Source organism: Olea europaea, chromosome 21, assembly GCF_002742605.1.
Source record: "Olea europaea var. sylvestris chromosome 21, O_europaea_v1, whole genome shotgun sequence".
NCBI classification, from domain to species: Eukaryota; Viridiplantae; Streptophyta; class Magnoliopsida; order Lamiales; family Oleaceae; genus Olea; species Olea europaea.
The window spans coordinates 14,983,356-15,002,586 of NC_036257.1; the positions used below are offsets into that span (position 1 = coordinate 14,983,356).

Below are 19,231 nucleotides of genomic sequence, written 5' to 3' on the forward strand. Positions count from 1 at the left end.
AGATCTCCAACATTGAATTCAATGAAACGGCGCTTTAGATCTGCAGTCTTTTTATACTGTTTTTGAGCTTTCTCAAGATAACTCCGAGCAATTTCAATATTTCGTTTCCACTCTTGAGAAAAGTTCTTTGCTTGAGGGGACTTGATACTTCGTTGGATATCCACTGTATGAGGGAGTAGCGGTTGCTGGCCAGTAACAATCTCAAAAGGACTCTTATTGGTGGAAAAGCTCTTTTGGGCATTAAAGCAAATCTGAGCCGCATCCAAAAGTTTTACTCAGTTTTTTAGCGAAGTAGAGATAAAGTGCCGAAAATATTCTTCTAGCATAGAATTGAAGCGCACCATCTGTCCGTCAGATTGTGGGTGAAAACTAAAACTCATGCTCAATATTAAACCAAGAAAACGAGGATCTCGATCACTGACGATGTCATTAGGCAGTCCCCAGTATTTAACAATATGTTTAAAGAAGAGTTGAGCTGTCTCTTTCGCGGATACATACTTAGGCGCTGTAATGAAAGTTTCATATTTTGATAGACGGTCCACCATGATGATGATAGTACCAAAATCCTCAACTTTTGACAACCCAATAATGTAGTCCATCGATACACTTTCAAATGGCCAGGTTGGGACGGAAAGGGGCTCCAGTAAGCCCGCCTTTTTCTGATGATCTGTCTTATCTTGCTGACAAATAAGACAGATTTTTACATAGGTTGCAATGTCGCCTTACATTTGAAGCCAATAGTATGCAAGTTGCAGTAGTGCACAAGTGCGTTCCTCCGCGGGATGCCCTACCCAAATCGTGTTATGGTATTCTGTAATTAGTGATTTCCTCAAATCTCCGTCCTTAGGAACATATAGGCGGTCTCCCTTTGTCTTCACTAGTTCCCCATCGAGCCAGAACTGTCGAGTTTTACCCTACTTGATGAGGTTGACCAAATATTGAGTAGTCGGGTTCTTCTCCATAAGTGCCCGAATTTGGTCTCTAGTGTTCGTGGAGACGGCGCTCCCTAAAAGAGCAGCTACGGAGCAAATGGCAGCCAAATTGGCCTGTCGACTTAGAGCATCAGCAACATGATTACAAGATCTGGGACGATACTCTAACATAAAATTGAACTTTGAAAGAAATTTCTGTCAACGAGCCTGCTTGCTCGATAGTTTTAGTTGGGACATGAAGTGACTAATTGCAGTGTTATCTGTCTTCACAATAAATGGAGACCCAAGCAAATAGTGACGCCATCCTCTGAGACAATGGACTTCTGCCAACAATTCCTTTTCATGTGCCGAGTAACGACGTTCTATTTGGTTTAACTTCCGGCTCTCATATGCTACCGGATGTCCTTCTTACATGAGGACTCCACCAAGTGCAAAATCTGAAGCATCTGCATGAACTTCAAATGGTTTAGTCATATTTGGTAAAGCTAAAACCGAGTTCATCCACATGGACTTCTTCAACCTTTCAAAAGCAGTTTGGCATTGGGATGACCAATCACAATCCTTATCATTCTTTGTCAATTCGGTAAGTGGCAGTGCAATTTCTGAATAGCCTTTCACAAATCTTCGATAGAAATTGCATAACCCAAAAAATGAACGTATATCATGTATGGTTTTTGGAAGTTGCCAATCTTTGATGGCTGTAACCTTCTTCGAATCCATGCGAATTTTACCTTGTTCAATGATGTGACCCAATAAACTGATAGATGTCTGAGCAAATGAGCATTTAGACGGCTTGGCATAGAGTTCATTCTCCAGTCGCTGATTAAAAATTTGCCTCACATGCTAGACCTGTTCCTCCAATATCTCGCTGTAGATTACTATGTCGTCCAAGTACACCACGAAAAATCATCTAAGAACCCGTAAAGTACCTGATTCATCATAGTACAAAATGTTGCTGAAGCGTTTGTCAAACCAAAAGGCATCACTTTAAATTCAAAGGCTCCATATCTGGTTACCATTGTAGTCTTTGCTTCGTCTCCCTTCTTGATCCGAACTTGCTAGTATCCGAACCTAAGATCAATTTTTGTGTAATACTTCGCCCGACTTAGTCGATCGAAGCAATCCGCAACCAGTGGGATAGGATAGCTATTCTTTACAGTAATCTTGTTCAAGGCTCAATAATCACAGCACATTCTAAGAGAACCATCGCCCTTTTTCTGAAACAATATAGGAGCTCCATATGATGACTTCGCAAGCACAAGGATTCCACTCTCCAATATTTCTCTCAATTGTTTCCTAAGCTCTTCAAGCTCAAACTGAGACATACGGTATGGTACCCTGGCGGGAGGTTTGGCGCTTGGAATAAGTTCAATCTCATGATCAATCGTCCTTCTTGGTGGTAATTTCTTTGGTAATTCGTCCGGCATGATGTCCCCAAATTCCTGAATAAGCCTTTTAATGGGTTTTGGAATAGGACCATTCACATCTTCGATCTCCTCTAATCGAAGAGTGCACAAAAAGAAAGGTTCATTTCTCTTAAAACCCTTACTAAATTGCATGGCTGAGATACTCTTCTCGTCCATCCTCCTAACCTGTGTAGGGATGACACATGACTTATTACCAATCATCATTAACGAATCGAAATATGGCAACACTGCTGTCTTAGGATCCCGAAGAAATTCCAATCCCAGAATTAGCTTGAAATCATCCATCTGAACTGTAGATAAATTTTTCCTTCCCTCGAAAGGACCTGCTTTGATTAACACCGATTTCGTTACTCCAGCTATTGTTTAAGCAGCAGAGTTGATTGCTTTGACTTTTCCACTACCCTTTTCCAGAACAAGTCTGAGCCGCTCTACTTCGGTACATGCAAGGTAGTTGTGGGTAGCACCAGTATCTACCATAGCCCTGATTGGCTTCCCGTTGATTTTTACATCAATGTACATTAAGCCTTTGGCCCTACAAATTCGAGCCTTCGCTTCTTCCATCTTTGCCTCTTTCAGTAGGACATCATCCTTTTCAGCAACTCGATGCGACAGTGTGTTGGACCGATGTGAAAATGCCCCAACTACGTCCTCATCCTCTTCGGAGTAGGTCTCACTATTACAATTAGCCTGCGGGGCCTCTTGCTTTGAACTTGACCCGCCACTTGCTAGCTGACAATATGCATTTACTATCCGCTTTTGAGGACACTCCGACATCCGATGAGGTCCTTCGCATAAAAAGCACTTCAATTCCTTGACGGCTATTATAATAATTTTCCTGAAAGCCATGGGTGCTTTGATAGGCTCCTTCTTTATTCTGAAAGTAACACTCTCCCCCATTTGAGTTCAAGCTAGATCTGTAAGGTCTGTTACCCGCCACTTGCTAGCTGACAATATGCATTTACTATCCGCTTTTGAGGACACTCCGACATCCGATGAGGTCCTTCGCATAAAAAGCACTTCAATTCCTTGACGGCTATTATAATAATTTTCCTGAAAGCCATGGGTGCTTTGATAGGCTCCTTCTTTATTCTGAAAGTAACACTCTCCCCCATTTGAGTTCAAGCTAGATCTGTAAGGTCTGTTACCACCTCCAATTGCTTGATTACTCCCCGAAGGTCGATCTTTTCTAGATTCCATTTGGTAGTCGCTTAAGCATTCAACGGCTCCCATGGCCGTACACAAATCGGTAACTTTCTGTCTTTGAAGTTCCGTGCGTGTCCACGGTTTCAACCCTTCCATAAAGGTGAAGAATTTATCCTTTTTCGACATATCTCGAATATTCAGCATATGCCCCGAAAAGGACTTCACATACTCCCTGATAGAGCTTGTGTGTCTCAGGTCTCGAAGTGCCCGTCGAGCCTGATACTCGACATTTTTCGGGAAAAACTGCGATCTGATCGCTTCCTTGAGGAGATCCCAAGAATCAATTCGAACCCTGTTGGCCTGAATGTCAGCATATTTGGGTCGCCACCATAGTTTTGCATCTCCACCCAAAGACATGGTAGTTGTGGTTACCTTTCTAGCTTCGTCTTCGATCGAAACTGCGAGAAAGTACTATTCTATGTCAAACAAGAAGTTTTCGACTTCTTTTACATCACGTGTCCCTCCGTAGGTACACGGTTCGGGAATTCTGAGTCTAGGAGCATATTCAGGTACGGGAGCTTGCCCATTGCCCACCGCACGTTGGAGTATCCGCAATTGAGATCTCAACAATTACATTTCGTCCTGCAAATCAGAAATAATTGCAGCAGCTTCAGTCATTGCTACGCAAGCCCTTTGGCTTTCATCCAATTGGATGTGTAATCCACGAATCTCAGATTCAGCCATCTCGACTTTTTCCTCGAGACCATCCAAGGCACAACCTAGTAGTTGTCTCATCAAGTGCATCCACGCACTGTTTAGTAGCACTCTTCTTTTGAGGCTCTTCCACTTCAGTGGTGTGGGATGTAATTGGATCCATAACTTTTTTATTGAGGGTCATGAGCCGCAACTCTGATACCAACTTTCACAGGGTGCCTTTCTTCTTGGCACAGAAAGGGACACCGTGCAGCAGTAATCTGCTTCGCTAGACTACTTTCCGCCTTTTCTCGGTCGAGTCGGGACGAAAGAAAATTTGATTACAATTTTGTAGAAAGCTTACAATAGAGAATTTGAATACATTGAAAATAAATTGAACATTGATTGATGAAAACTGAACATTACAATTGACGAAAGCAGAAAATTACAATTGCCGATGCAGGGGGAGGACACCAGTGAGCTTGAAAGATTTTTGAATGACTAATACCCCATATAATAGCATTCTGAACAAAAATCTAAGTGACAGGAGTAGACGTTTAAAAGACGAGGAATCATACTAAACATTTACTAATATCAGAGCTATTTTACAACTGAATTAACTATTACAATAAAAAGAAAATTACAATTCAAATTTGAAGTAATATTTACAATGTGCGATTAAAGTTGGGCAAACTGCAGCTGCGATGGTGTCAAAGGACTAAGTAAATCTGCGGTCCCTGACACCTAGAAATGAACAAAAAGTAAACCACTTTAATGTTTGGTACGGTACGAATACGATTGGGTCATTTTGGTATGGCAGGAGTATGACTTTTAAGGCCAACCACTACATAGGAGCGAGCAACCCTTACACCCCTAGCAACTGCCTACTTACATATAGATGATTTAAATCTATTAAAAAGAACACCCCTCACACTATAGGAGTTGAAGATAAGAGAAATAGATTAACCTATCACATCAGTAGTAAAGATCACTTAAACGAATCCCTACTAAAAATCTAATTTTTAACAAAATCAAGCGAGGCCTTAAGTGTCTATGCAAGAGGCTTCCGACACAATATCAGTGCGAGCTGACTTGCCTACCTAAAAGGAATAAAACTTGAAACATAAAAACAACAAATAACGAACCATATTTACCAGAATCTACGGAAATTCTGCAAGCTTTTGAGGAATTTAACATTTTTTTTGGAAATCGCTGAAGAGCTGGAAACTCAAAACGATAGAATCAATAGTTCTATTTTTGATAGTTTATTTGTATGTCTAATTGGAGAGATTCTCTCACGAGCATCCAAAATAATTCGTTCCAAACCCATATTTCTTGTTAACTAATTTTGATAATAAATCGACGAATCCATTATCCAATTTCAAGTTCATTGTCGTAAAGTCCAACTTACAAGATAATTCATCACAAAAACCACTTGGTCTGTTAGTACGAAATTGCACAATATGAACATTTTTTGAATTTCGACAAAATAAATTTTGTCTGGCTGCTCATCCCGTAAATAAGGTACTGCAAGAACCCATCTATATATGCCTTACAAGGCACGGTATTGCATGACTTGAATTCTTGATGTAGATGCTTCTTCAGAATCTACGAGCATTTAGTACTCGTGTGATTGAAGACACTGGAAGTTATGTACAAGTGTCTCTCTGCACATTGTGGACAAAATGGTTAAAATTCGATGCCACTATTCAACTGAGCGGAGAAAGAAGGCCAGCCATAGTTGCCAAGAGGAGTTTCGACTTTGAAAACTACCCCGGTGCTCCCAACATTTCCATTCCACTTAGACCTGCCAATCTACACTCAGGAATACAAATAAAAAAAATTAAGAAAAATCATATATAATCGTTTATAAACACAATGACAAATGCCATGAGAGTTGCATAAAAGTAAGCGAGGTTTCAGCAACAAGGTGTGAAGGGTAGATATATATTAGCCTCATTTCAGTAGCATCATTTCAATTGAACGATAGGTGATGTAAATTAGCGAAAACTTAATAGGCATTTAGTTAGATAGAAATGCCTAACCAAAACAAAATAAGGGATAAAGCTGGAGTTAACCATTTAGCTAACAGTCGGCAAGAATCTTCACATGCTACTCGTTTGTGTTTCTTTCAGAAACTTAGTGCATGTTTTGGTAGCTGATTATTTTACAATCATTTCTAGAATTCAAGTCATATTTCATATGACCCACAACTACTACCCGCTTATTATCCCACAGTTTATAATCACTTAATTTGTGGCCATACATGCACTCACTGGTAATCCCTTCCCAAACTAAAAATGAATCTCAAGCAGAATATATTAACATCTACGTAAGACTCCACCTGATAATTTCAACAATAAAATTCTGTAGACCATTAGTGTAATTTCCTGTCCATGATTCTACAATTTATTGCAATTTTTTAACTGGAATAGTATTAGAATGACTATCTGGATACAGTTTTTAATGCGTATCTAGAACCATAGAGATACAGGATTGGATTAGTGGAATATTAGTGGTTCAAGAATGTCTGCAAAGAAGCCATATATACTTATCATTATGAACAAATTTAAATCATCATAAGAGTCAATCAAAAGTTACCAACTTCAGGGTGGATGGATGCGACACAGAAATCCATTAACAAGATAACCTAACCCTTTGTTTAGGTAGAATTTATAAATGGATATAAATGAGTGGATGATAAGTGGGCAGTACTTGTAAATCTATTGGAATGTTGGCTGAAAATGAAGTTTGTCCATTTATAAATAATTTATAAATTTTGCCAATGGAGGCTAAATATACAGAGAGCACGCGGGTATCATGAAGAAGATGAAAAGGCCTCTTCGGTTCACTTTGCGGACCAGAATTAGTTTCTTACTTTCTGATGGCCCATGAATTTTTCGTCAATGTTCCATAAAATAGTTTTATGTTGCATATACTGATGTGTAAAGTATGTTGAAGAAGTCGAGGCAAACAAGTCTGTAAAGTCTGCAAACCTTATATATATGCATGTCTAGCCTTGGTGCCTATGCAGGAAAAGGGATACATCCAGCATACATAAAATAACAAGAAAACCCAGCCAGACATTGCTTCAAGTAAATTATATATCCCATTTGCTGGATAACAAGAAAAAAACCCCAGCAAGTCATCATTTCAAGTAAATTATATATCCCACTCGAAGATCAAGTATGTATTCAACGTGATAGTTCCAAAGGTTTTGCCAAGTTTCATTCATTTTAGCAAGCAATGAAAGCATATTAGAATCTACTGCCCTTGTACAGCATAAATCACAGCCTTTTAAGGGAACACAATAACTTACAGATACTGATGCAAATGCAGAAGGATTTGTCACAAGAGAACAGCCGCAGATAAGACTCAACTCCTCCTTTATAGAATGGGTAAATTCCACCCGTGTCCCCGGGTTGCAGCCACCAAATGTAGGGCACACACTGGCAATAATGTGAGAATAGACAAGGTTAGTAAAAGATTTTACTGGGCGTATGCCACACGTTAAACGTGCAGGAAGCAAATAAATTCCATTAACTAGAGAAGTGAAGATATGTAGCTTCGACTGTCAGACCTAACCAACCCCAGCTCCCCAATTTGAAAAACAGAGCAATCACATAGAATGTTTGAAAGAAGTGAAGTCAAAGCTGTACAATGGGCAACTATCTCCTGCAGTTCTAAGTGATAACAAAACTATTTAAATATTAAAATAGAATTGCATGCAATACTCGCACTGCAAGTCTCAAATAAAGAAATAAATAGTATCACCTGAACTGGATGGTTGGCCGTTCCATGAGACCAGTTCGCTTCCAAGCTAAAGCCTGCTCCAGGCCCAAAGTAAATGATTTATCGGGCCACTGCAATGTTGGTGTTATGCTCGTGCCCCACTTATTCTGTATGCAGTGCACAAGATACCCACTAAAGAACATTAGCTATCTGACATCCCCTAGCCAGAGAGAAGTTCAAAGCAAGAATTATTTCCATGATGCTTTTAAATCTCCACAGCTCACCTTGCACGAGAAGCTGAATTTCATCTCTCCTGGATATTGACCCTGAGCTTGAAGAAGACCTCCACAAAGGGGCAGAAATGCCTTGGTGGACAGGCCCTCACCAGATACAAAGGTGACCTGGCCATTTGGAAACTGCAAGTCCATGAAAGACTGCATATATAGGAAATGAAAAATGTTTCAGAAGCCGGTCTAACTTAAATTAGCAGATTGAAAGCTAAGCTAGCCAAGAGAACATTGAAAATTTAGACAGCAGCAATATGTTGTGCTGGGCAGTGCATCTAAGATCATTTATCCTAAAGAAATAAACAAAAGGGCTACGATAACAATATTATGAATTATGTAAATATGCAGCATTTAGATATTTTTCTGTTTCATTAACCAGCTCAGTTATTAGTGGCCTCTTCTCATTTTATTTGTATACACAGATGTAAGGCACGTGCATGACAGAGTAGTCAAATCATGGACTATACTTTTTTCAAGGCAAGGCAAGAATTTCCTGCATATCTCCTTTTCCCTTAAGCATATGCTTGGCAAGTTTTTATAAAAGGTCAAAAAATGATAAAAGCAAATTTTATCCACGCATTCCATGGAATGCACTTATCCACCACTCATTTCTATCTATTTATAAACAAAACATTTTACAAACAAGCTCTAATTGTTTATTTCCCCATGAACATTGACAGCATAAACAGTTACCCTCATAGGGAAATACCATTGCCCCCTCTCAAGCTCCATCTCTCTATTATGCCTTCTATTTCTTAGTAGACAGACAAGGAATTACATAAAGAGAAGTTAATTACATGATTGCAGATTACAGTATTGTATAAATTTAGCAATTGTTATGTGTTAATATATTTTCAACGCATTAAGTACAGATTTTCCACAAGTATCACTCAGAAATGTGGAAAAGTAATACAAGATTTATTGTGCAGTAGTAAGACCACCCAGACAATCTGAAGTTCTATTTCACATCACATAGGACATCACGCAGATCATGTAAATTATGGACTCGGACTTACAAAGGTCAGTGGATTGAGGCAGACCATAGACATTAACAGCCACCTTCTATGCTTTGACCATACAGCTGGACAAAGGGAATGCATTCCATTCTGTTCACATTAGAGAAAGCGAGGCAGAGATAAATGAGACAAACATATGTCATATTTTGTCAAAGAAAGTTGACAAACAAATATCACAAGTGTTGTGCATTGCGTTACAGTCATTGACGATTAACAAGGGAAATACAGATACTCTGCAGTTTGCACAAAACAGGATTCAGAGCAAATATATACAAAGTTTAGGATGAAAAATATACAATTTTTTTCTGGGTGATAACATTGCTGAAATCCTATCATTTAGGATTAGTATCTCTGATATGCAGGTACTTCCCATTGCCCATACAGTCTTAATTAGTAGTTAAAAACAGTCCCAACTTATATTAGGAACCCCAAGTAGTGTTAGCCAAGAGAGCAAATTAATTACTTAGTTTCACAGAATATCTTATCGTGTCCTTCGTAGGATTAGAAACTCAGAAACCTACAATTAATTATGCAATACTAATATTATGTTTATTTCATTTCAAGGACAAAGTCGAAGAGAATTTAAGATTAGTGTTATAAGTTATGTGAATTTGCCTTACACTTGCGAGTGAAGTTCTTTCCACTCTTTTTCTTTTCTTTCTTCTTTCCTGGTATTTAAGTATTAGACTTCTCTCTTCCAACACAAAATCCAACAAAATAATTCTGGGTTTTTATTAAAATATATATATATATATATATATATATATATATATATATATATATCATACTTGTAGTGCATGCGTCATAACCCAAGTAACTAAAATGGATGCTAAAAGACAGCAAGACAGCAATGACATCTACAAAAAAAACTTCGAGCCTGAGGTCTACCTTAATTCTCTTAAAATATTTACAGGAAGATTAACAATGAAAAAATGCTCCAGCGTGCATAATCTTTTCAATATATATTTCACCCCTTTTTCCTGAATTGAGCAATGTCAATGCCTACCCACTCACTTACTAGGGACAATATCAGAGAAGCAAAAACTTCTATAGATAGGAGTTGGAAGTATTCACAATCATCCAATCAAATATACATCATCAGGACATCTGTGAATCCACATGGATTAGAGATACTAAGTGTATTGGTGCACATCAATCCAATACATATCCAGAGGATCATTCCCAGCCATCTTACTTCACTCAAACTCAAACCTCATGGACAACGACAAGTGACACCTTTGACTTTAAAGTTTGAAGAAACATCATTTACATCTTATAAGTCCATTAATACTATTTGTAAACCATTGTAATCTCCATTATAAATTCTCTAGTTATATCAATGTTTGTCTAGGAAGTGCCATATCCATTTTCCTTTTGAACTTGCCATCATTTACCTTCCTAGTCTGCTTAGGACCAATGAAATAGAAACCAGTACAAATAGGGGTTTGTACTGGTGTTTATTAGAATATATTATGTAAGAAGAATCTCAAGATATCAGATTACACACACTACATTATGGATAACAGATTTTCAATAATAAAATGAATATCTATGCGAGATGCAAAAAATGTTTTAATAAAACACAATGCAGATATTCATCTTCAACCATTTATGCTTAAAAATAATAATTAATTAAAGCATATAGAGCATCATTGGCTTAATCAGCATATCAAACAATCATAATTGTAAAAAATCTCTGCAGAATGCACGTGAAGCCTTTCCAATATTTTAAGTCACAACTTAGGATTGATCACTTTTGCGTTGAGCTGTAAGTTTGTCATACCTTCCTATCGTAGCCGTACCAAAGCAGGTGCCGCTTTGACAAATGAACAGGCAAAAGAAGTGTTGAATCACGAACAAAAAGTATAGGTCCGAGCTGGATAAGGAACAAGGATGAATTCTCATTTCCTGATGTTGAACTTCCTTGTGAGGCCTCTACTCTCCATAAATCTCCCCTAGCAACCAAAGAACTTTCGACATTCCTTGTACTACTGTCATAGGTTGATGTGAAATTGATTATGCCCTGCAATGGGGGAAACTCAATTATCAAAGCTGTGAAAGAAAGAACTTAGAAACAAGAAAACAAAGGTTGACTTCATAACAAAATAAATTATAGCAGGCATACCTGTTTTGAAAGCAAAATTCATAAGATAAGTCCACAAGAGCATATAATGTGATGACCATCAAAAAAATCACATAACATCAATCATATATATTCACTTATTGAAGGATGTTTGAGAGGATAATTATTTATTATCTTTAAATCACTCGGCTGATACATTATAGACAAGACACTCTATGAGCATTGAAGCAGATTAAAGTTCATAAAATAACAATTCACCTAAACTAAGAAGTTATCATTGCAGAAATCTGTAGCTTCTTTATTCATACTGGCTTGCAAAAGAAGAATAGATGACATTGACACTACTTTTATGCAGAAACACCCTTTTGTTTGGGGTTATGCATAAAAAATCACAGCTTCAGAAAATTACCTGTGATTGACCAAACTTTTTCAATGCCTTCAAGTTAACACCAAAATTCTCCTCCTCGGTCACCCCCTCCGGAACCTTGTCATTTTCAGTGAACCCATAATCCCTAAACCCTTTCGCCATTGATCCCAAATCCTCCTGCAGATGATTAATACTCAAATCAACCCTCTGGCTGTTACTCTCTGTTGGCAATGACAACCCAGTGTTCTCATCATGCCAGAACGGTAGAGGCAGCCGCCTAAAAAACTGCTGAACCACACCATTCAAACACGCCCCAAAATCAGCCCCAGCTTGTCCTATTCTGTTCCCAATGTCAAAAATAGCCGACACACCATTAATCCCAGAATTATCTACCACCAGTCCGAAGTCATTTTTCATGAAATTCTGAGCTGCAAACTCGACTTCAAAGAGGTTTGGCGTTGGAGGGTTGGGCCACTGGAAAGCCGGTGGACTAATATGAGACTGAATTAAACCCGTTAAACCCTGCGCAAGCCTATCGGCTAAGTCTTGGCCATGCCGCTGCACCTCCTCCCATGCTTCAAATGGTCTCTCCACGGACATCATTCGTGGGAACTTGCTTCCACTTTCAAAAACGCTTAAATTTCACTCTAATCCTCAATCAATATATTTCCAACAAAACGCAACCCAAAATACCCAGAAGCTCCAAATAACTAGATCGCAAAGGAAACTCAAAATGATTTGAATTTTAACTTCAATATACGTACATACAGCACGTTTACTCAGCTACAAGAAAACTGATTCTTCAAACAATAGCAGAACTGAGCTCACTGCTCATTAATCGGGATTCAGGAAAAAGAAATTGCGGTGATCGACTGTTTCTAAAAGAGAAGACAACAGTTCTGAAATAACGGTAAATTAGAAATTCCAATTAATCGAAACCAAAAAATAAAATGAACTGGTCAAGGTTTAACACCACTGATATTTTCAGTGCGCGCGTGAGAGAGAGAGAGAGAATGTGCTCGTTCCAAGGGCTTGGTTGGTGAGAGTGGGGGTTTGGAGAAGAAGAAGTTCCTCGACGGTGCGTAGTGCGCACAGCGTTTACTTTAACGCCACGTTGATTGTAATCGTAATCCTATATGTCGCTATGCCCTATCGAAATAATTCCATTTCTCAGCAAGTTATTTTCAGGGGAATTTGCAACATTGGTCCTCTAATTATTTTTTGGTAGCATATTTGTCTATTATCTTTATAAAAGAACAAATTTATACCCACCTTTAATATAGATTAAAATCAATTCTTAATAGGTGTAAAACTTTATTAAACTGCTTTTATTTTTTAATGGATTAAAAAATAACATGCAAATTTAGTAAAAAGACAAATGGTCTGACCTCAACAATGAAAGTAAAATGAAAAATAATATTAATCCCTATAAACAATAATTAAAAATTATCAAATGAGTTATTTCGTAGTGTACTTTCGTCACCTTATCGTTTAATATACATTACATTTAGATAGATGCCCTACATAATAGGACGAAATCAGAGCAACACCATCTTCTCCTATCCCCTCAAAGATTTTTCAAGATGGAGGAGCATAATGAAGATTAAAATATCAGAATATACTTATTTTATGAATTTTAATTTTGTAAATACGATTTAATTTAAACTCATAAAAGTTAATTAAAAAATAATTGTCAGAACATAGTCTTGCTTTCTCTGCGGGGCAAGCGAGGTGGAGGCGAGGAGGATAATTTTGTCACTTCTAACTCTCAATCCGACTAATTGTGCAACTGCAATAAAATATGAGAACTAATTTGCTGTTAAAGTACTAGTGGGGGAATAGTTGTGCAAATGTCTCGTAAACGCAAATTTGAGAGTTATTTACATGTGGGGTCCTCACCAACGAGATTCCTATCATCCAACTTGCGTACAAAAAAATAGTAATAATATATTAGAATTTTTTGTGTGGACCATTTTGTAATTAATTGATAGTCATTATTTCTCTATGTTATTCTTTTTAACAAGACTATTAATTTTTGGTTAAGGTTAAACATGTTAAGCCGTGTTTGGCTGTACTTATAAGTATCAAAAAGCTCTTCTTCTACCAGAAGCATAAGCAAAAGCAGGAGCCCTGCTTTTAAAATATGTTCATAGAATCCATCTCTCTCTTAAACTAATGAACCCTTCAACATGTAACCTTCGTTGGCTACACAAATGAATTTCATAAAGGAGCTCACTGAAACAATTCCGATTACAATCAAAGGCCTTGGAGCAAACGAAAGGAACAACGGGAAGGAAAAAAAAATATATAAAAATGATATTGGTGACAACGATGAAATTAACTAGTTTTGCTTCATTATCCTCTTGTCCCTTATCGGCAATTCTGCAGGTTTTTGCGCCTCGTGAGGATGGTTTGGACCGGTATACACCTTAAGATGGTTGAATAATGCTCGGCCAAGCTGCACAAGCACCAGAAGAAACATCTAAAGATGGCATGAAAAAAAGTAGTGGTTGCTTAGCTATTTCACAACATTAAGGGTTTGTTTGGCACAGTTTATTTTCACTTTTCCTTAACGCATTTTCAACCACAACATTCATTTTTCACTTCTAATAATCTCTCTCAAGGTAAATATACCTGTAGTTTATATCAATAAGTTGAGAGGTGTTCGAAATTTTGATTAGGCTCGTGAGTGAGTTTTGCTTAATATCTTGATTCAATAGCAACGGCAAATGTGCACGTGTTGGTCATAAAGGGAAGAATGTGGCGGCGGTGAGGCATTTCATTCTCTATTTGGCCCGTTTCAAACAAAAGGAGAAAAAAGGGTAGGTCAATATCACAGTGGCAATGGGAAGGTGGGATGGCTAGAAAATTTTCAGATGATGGATCAAAGCATTTTTGTCACTCTAATTTAGATTTACTTTGACTATGAGATAATAATTCCGTTTATTAGAGTTGCTTTAGTGAGAAATTAACTTATAAAAATAAAAAAGATTGAAAGAATTTAATCAAAATATATTCGATAGGCACGAGATATCACAAAGGTTCAGAATGAGAGACAAATGTCACAGAGAGTAATAGAAACTCACCCTTCCTTTCGGAAGCATTCCACGGACAGCATGCTCAACAATTCTTTCAGGTATTCTTTTCTGAAGCTGATCAAATGTTTCAACTTTCATCCCACCCGGTCTCCCCGAGTGCCTCCTATAGAGTTTTTGAGTTCTCTTCTTCCCGGACACAGCAACTTTCTCGGCGTTGACCTTTGATGCAGTAATTGAAAGATCAAGTGTTAAAGTAAAACATGAAGAAATAAATTATTTTCTCTTCTAATACTTTAAGCTTTTAGATGAGGGGTTTTTTACAAGATATCAAGCATACAAGGTTCTGGGTTCAATTCTCAGCGCACCCATTTATGGAAAATCCGTGTGTTAAGGCATTTGATTAGAAAATGAAATGGATGCATTTCACATGACGACATACCACTATCACAAAGGCCCCCATGTCAACACTAGGAGTGAAGGTAGCTAGATTTTTCCCTCTAATATAGATAGCAATAGTTGATGCCAATCTCCCAAGAATCTTGTCAGATGCATCTACCACATACCACGGTTTGTCAGTATTAACATGATCTGCAGCTTTCGGATACCATGTTTTATTCCAAACGTCCTGGAATAAGAAAACAACTATAGATGAGTTTCAATATCTTAACCTGATTGGATTTTGAAAGAAAAATACGTGCATCTTTGCATGAGCTTCAACAAAAATTCAAGGAAAAGTAACAGAATCATGTGCAAGAATTAACTAAAGGTTGACTCTCAAAGCCTGAGAAAAAAATTAATAAAATCCAGTTAACACATGAGACGCTGCTCAAAAACCACATTTGGTGAAAGATTTTTTAACAGCAGAACAATATGATACAGACTTAGTGAATTATAAGAAAATATATAATGCAGGCTTCAGCCAAGATTTCAGCTCATAAATATTTTGTACCAAACAGTTGCATCTCAAAGTGGCAGATACACTTGACGTTGTTGATTAACTTGACCCACAACCACTTCAGCCCAACATGTTGGACACATGTAAAGGAAATCAAATTCCTTGTAATCTATTGTACATCATATAAAGTGTTCGAGATAAATCATTCCAACATATACGATGTCATACTTCCCACAGGATTTTCTTTCACTAACAAGGGAGACTTCTTCTGACAGTTTCTATAACTTTATAATTTTAGTTTTTGACTGCACCTCTAATGATACATTAACTCATAATGCAAAAGCATTAAATTGAACTGAAATGAAGAGAATAAAGGTAGGAGACTCCTTTTCATTCAAAATTTCCATGTATTCTTTGAGTTAGGTTTTCTATTCGAGATTGCTTCATATAGGCAACACCATTATTTTTCAACGAAAACATTAGTTATAGATAGAGAATTCTGTTGTTCCATCTATGAGTTTAAATTCATTGCCCTGATGTTGCATTATAGGTCATTCCTCTTTGCGTAATTGTAAATTTTCATTTCTTGTCGGATTGGGATGGGGTTGCAGTAAATGGATACCATTCCCCTACTCGAGCCTGCAGTTGGTAGGTCAAATATGTCAACGAAATGAATGAAATGAACGTCAACAATCAAACAGGACAGAGTTCACAAATCCATAAACTTTTGCACAGTTTTGTAACTGCATATATGTAGGAAACTTAATCGAAAGGCATAAAGATGCATCAAAAAATTTATAATTTCACGAAAAGAAAACAGAATTAACTAATAACTAGACTCACTAATTCCAACACACTGTGCCTGTTTGAAACTCATTAATTAATTGGAAAAAATGAGTTTTGAATGGTATTTTTAGGAGAATAAGTGGTTAAAAATGAGGGAAAAGTTTTTGGTATACATTTTACCGTGTGAATGTGTGATTGAAAATGATCATATATGCAGTAACAAACTATAAAATAAATTAATGGGTATCAAATAGGCACTAAGTGAGCTAGCAGCTACGAAAAGGATGTTAGACAAGAAGTGAAACTAAATTCCTCCCTCAGTTTTCCTCAACTCTTTGACTACCATAATAAAGTTTCTTTTACCGTCTCGAACAAGCTCCCTTAGCTTTTTAAGGGTAACACGTTTTCTGTAAACATGATGTCAACCCCGTTTCATAATATCTAGGTCTAGGATGTCTGTCAAGTGGCTACATTACTCGGCCAGTTTTCTCCTTCTGCAACTTAGAATATTTTACAGACAGTAAAGCAATTCAGATAATAAGCATTCAGCAGTTCCAGCACTTCATAGAAAGTTCCAAATTGACTAAATTTTTATCCATTTACTCTAGATCACAAATTCCAAAATCTCTGCAAGTTTGCAACTTCCAATAGCAATCATGTCTATTGTTTTTACAAGAATCACAAATGACAACTTCCCACCCCCTGCAACTGCAATTATAATATTGAAACTTTAACAAACAACCCAGAAAAGAAAACTAAAAATAAAACATTCTCAACCAAAAATGCACGGCCACTCAATGCAAATGAAAGCAGGATACGAACTGATAGCTATAACAGAAACACTACTGGGGATTTTTTTCTTACCGGGCCATTGAATCCCGTGTCTTCAAACATCCAACGCTGGTCGACGGGGACCGAGACGGTTTTATTTTGACAGGAAAGTTTGGTAGTTCGATGGGATCTAAGAACGGAAATTAATGGCTTGGATGTAGCGGCAGGTGAGAATCCGAGAAATGGGGATTTCTTCAGAGAAGATGAAAAGGGTTTCTGAGAGGATTCAGTTAACAATAGTGAAGACGAAGAGTCGCATTGTACCGCCATAGCCATTGAGAAGCTTCTCTTTTGCTCTTCTCTACGTCTCTCCCTCCAATTCTGAAACTGAAGCAGCAATGAGCAAAGTTGAATAAAATAGCAGCAGACAGAGGATAAGGTGCATTTACGGCAATTCTTGAAACATTTTTTTTCTTATAATTGACTTATAAACATTTTTATTTTTTGAGGGTTAAAAGGTAAAATAAATAAGTTATTGATTTTAAATTATAAGAAACTTATAATGAAATTAAAGCTGTTTGACGTGACTTTTAATAAGTCAAAAGAAGTTTTTGAGATCCAAAAGTTGTTTTTGAACTTATTTGACTAATTTTATGAAAATTTATTATGAAACATAGATAGAAACTTTCATTATACAACTCATAAACTACGAAAAATGAAGCAGGCACTCGCGCTGTTCTATTTTCAATTGTGCTATATATAACATATTTGTTTACCAATAAATAATGTGACGGAATGTTAACTAAAAAAATAAAATCCCTCCATTTTCTTTTTGTCATTTCACCAATCTGCAAATGGTGACATACAACAAATATTGTCCATTTAATTGTACAACACACGCCTTACTTATTTCAATATCGTAAATTAGTGAAGGATTCCAATGGGTGCTTCCCTCCAAGAGAGAAGCATTCCAATAGGTTAGTGATAATTTTAAAATACCCATTTTCATGCATTCCTTCTGTCTAAGCCCTTATTTGGTTTCCCTAAAAATCAAATTGTCAGTAAATTTTGATAAAAATTGATAAAATGTATGATTGAAAGTTGATAAAAATTATAAATCTCACAAAATGAAATGTATGATTAAAAATAATTTTTAGCGAAAAATGAGTTCACGTGCAAGTGAATTGAACTGCATTTTGTATGTATAATTTCTGTCTTAACTCATTGGTTCTGTTATCCTTATTTCGCTTTCGCATTCTCCTTCTTAATTTACAGCTCCACAATGACGATGATAATGTCATCAATGTTGGGAATCTACTTAACATGCTCAGAGGAAATCAAAATAATTTTCGATTCCCACCAAGAATCGTCTTTGTGTTTAAATAGAAATTGTGATAAGATTGTACTTTATCCATATCTGCAAACTTCTTTGCTATTCTTTTCATTCCAACTATCTTAATTCGCCACCCATAATTATCCAATTGTCCAGCCTCCAACGGTAATTCACACAGAGAACAAGATTGCAGTTACCAGGGTTTTCTCCTCTTGTCCTAGCAAGAATAATTATGAGAAAAACACATATGGATTGAAAATCCTAGCCATGTATTTATATAAGTCCAAACGGGCCTAGCCGGGTCCGGTCCAATATTTAATTAATCAATTTAATTAAATCCAGTTTGTGTATTAATTAATCCATTTAATTAATTCGGGCCTATAAATAACCAAACCAATTAATTAATTTATCTAACGATTGTTAAATTAATTAATTGACAAATTACGATCTTCCAATTCTCTTTTGTGTGCGACCCATAGGTTCCCGATCACGATGCCTAATGACGTGAAATATTGTTTTGATATAATCAAAATTGATAAATTAAAACACCCTTTAATTTATCATCAATTCACACTCGCCGTCCCAAATTGACATCTATCAATGTGTCAAGGCAATACATGTGACGGGAAATGTCATGTGGTATGACAAAACCAATCTCGTTCGTTTATCGTGAAATTATAATCACTTCGTCAATATGATCCAATCAATTACGAGATATGGAAGTGTGT

The 19,231-nt window shown here is 37.0% G+C and overlaps 2 protein-coding genes and 1 long non-coding RNA gene across 3 annotated transcripts in view; 1 reads left to right on the plus strand and 2 right to left on the minus strand.

Moving 5' to 3' along the window:
- LOC111370854 overlaps positions 1 to 12,613 on the plus strand; it is a 15,180-nt gene extending 2,567 nt beyond the window's left edge. The window contains exons 4-5 of the long non-coding RNA XR_002698499.1: positions 7,743 to 7,746; positions 12,600 to 12,613. This is a non-coding gene — a long non-coding RNA (uncharacterized LOC111370854). The remainder of the gene's footprint in view (positions 1 to 7,742; positions 7,747 to 12,599) is intronic.
- LOC111370853 lies at positions 5,527 to 12,793 on the minus strand. Its single transcript, XM_022992751.1, has 7 exons — positions 11,723 to 12,793; positions 11,014 to 11,253; positions 9,231 to 9,320; positions 8,212 to 8,361; positions 7,970 to 8,094; positions 7,515 to 7,644; positions 5,527 to 6,010 (listed from the first exon to the last, which is right to left on the minus strand). Exons 1-7 carry the CDS (start codon positions 12,281 to 12,283, stop codon positions 5,885 to 5,887), a joined length of 1,422 nt encoding a protein of 473 aa, XP_022848519.1. The 5' UTR covers positions 12,284 to 12,793; the 3' UTR covers positions 5,527 to 5,884.
- A 1,037-nt stretch (positions 12,794 to 13,830) lies between these two features.
- LOC111370856 (50S ribosomal protein L13, chloroplastic-like) lies at positions 13,831 to 17,603 on the minus strand. Its single transcript, XM_022992752.1, has 4 exons — positions 17,264 to 17,603; positions 15,158 to 15,343; positions 14,767 to 14,937; positions 13,831 to 14,138 (listed from the first exon to the last, which is right to left on the minus strand). The coding sequence occupies exons 1-4, from the start codon at positions 17,504 to 17,506 to the stop codon at positions 14,022 to 14,024; spliced, it is 717 nt and encodes a 238-aa protein (XP_022848520.1). The 5' UTR covers positions 17,507 to 17,603; the 3' UTR covers positions 13,831 to 14,021.
- Between the last annotated feature and the right edge of the window lie 1,628 nt (positions 17,604 to 19,231).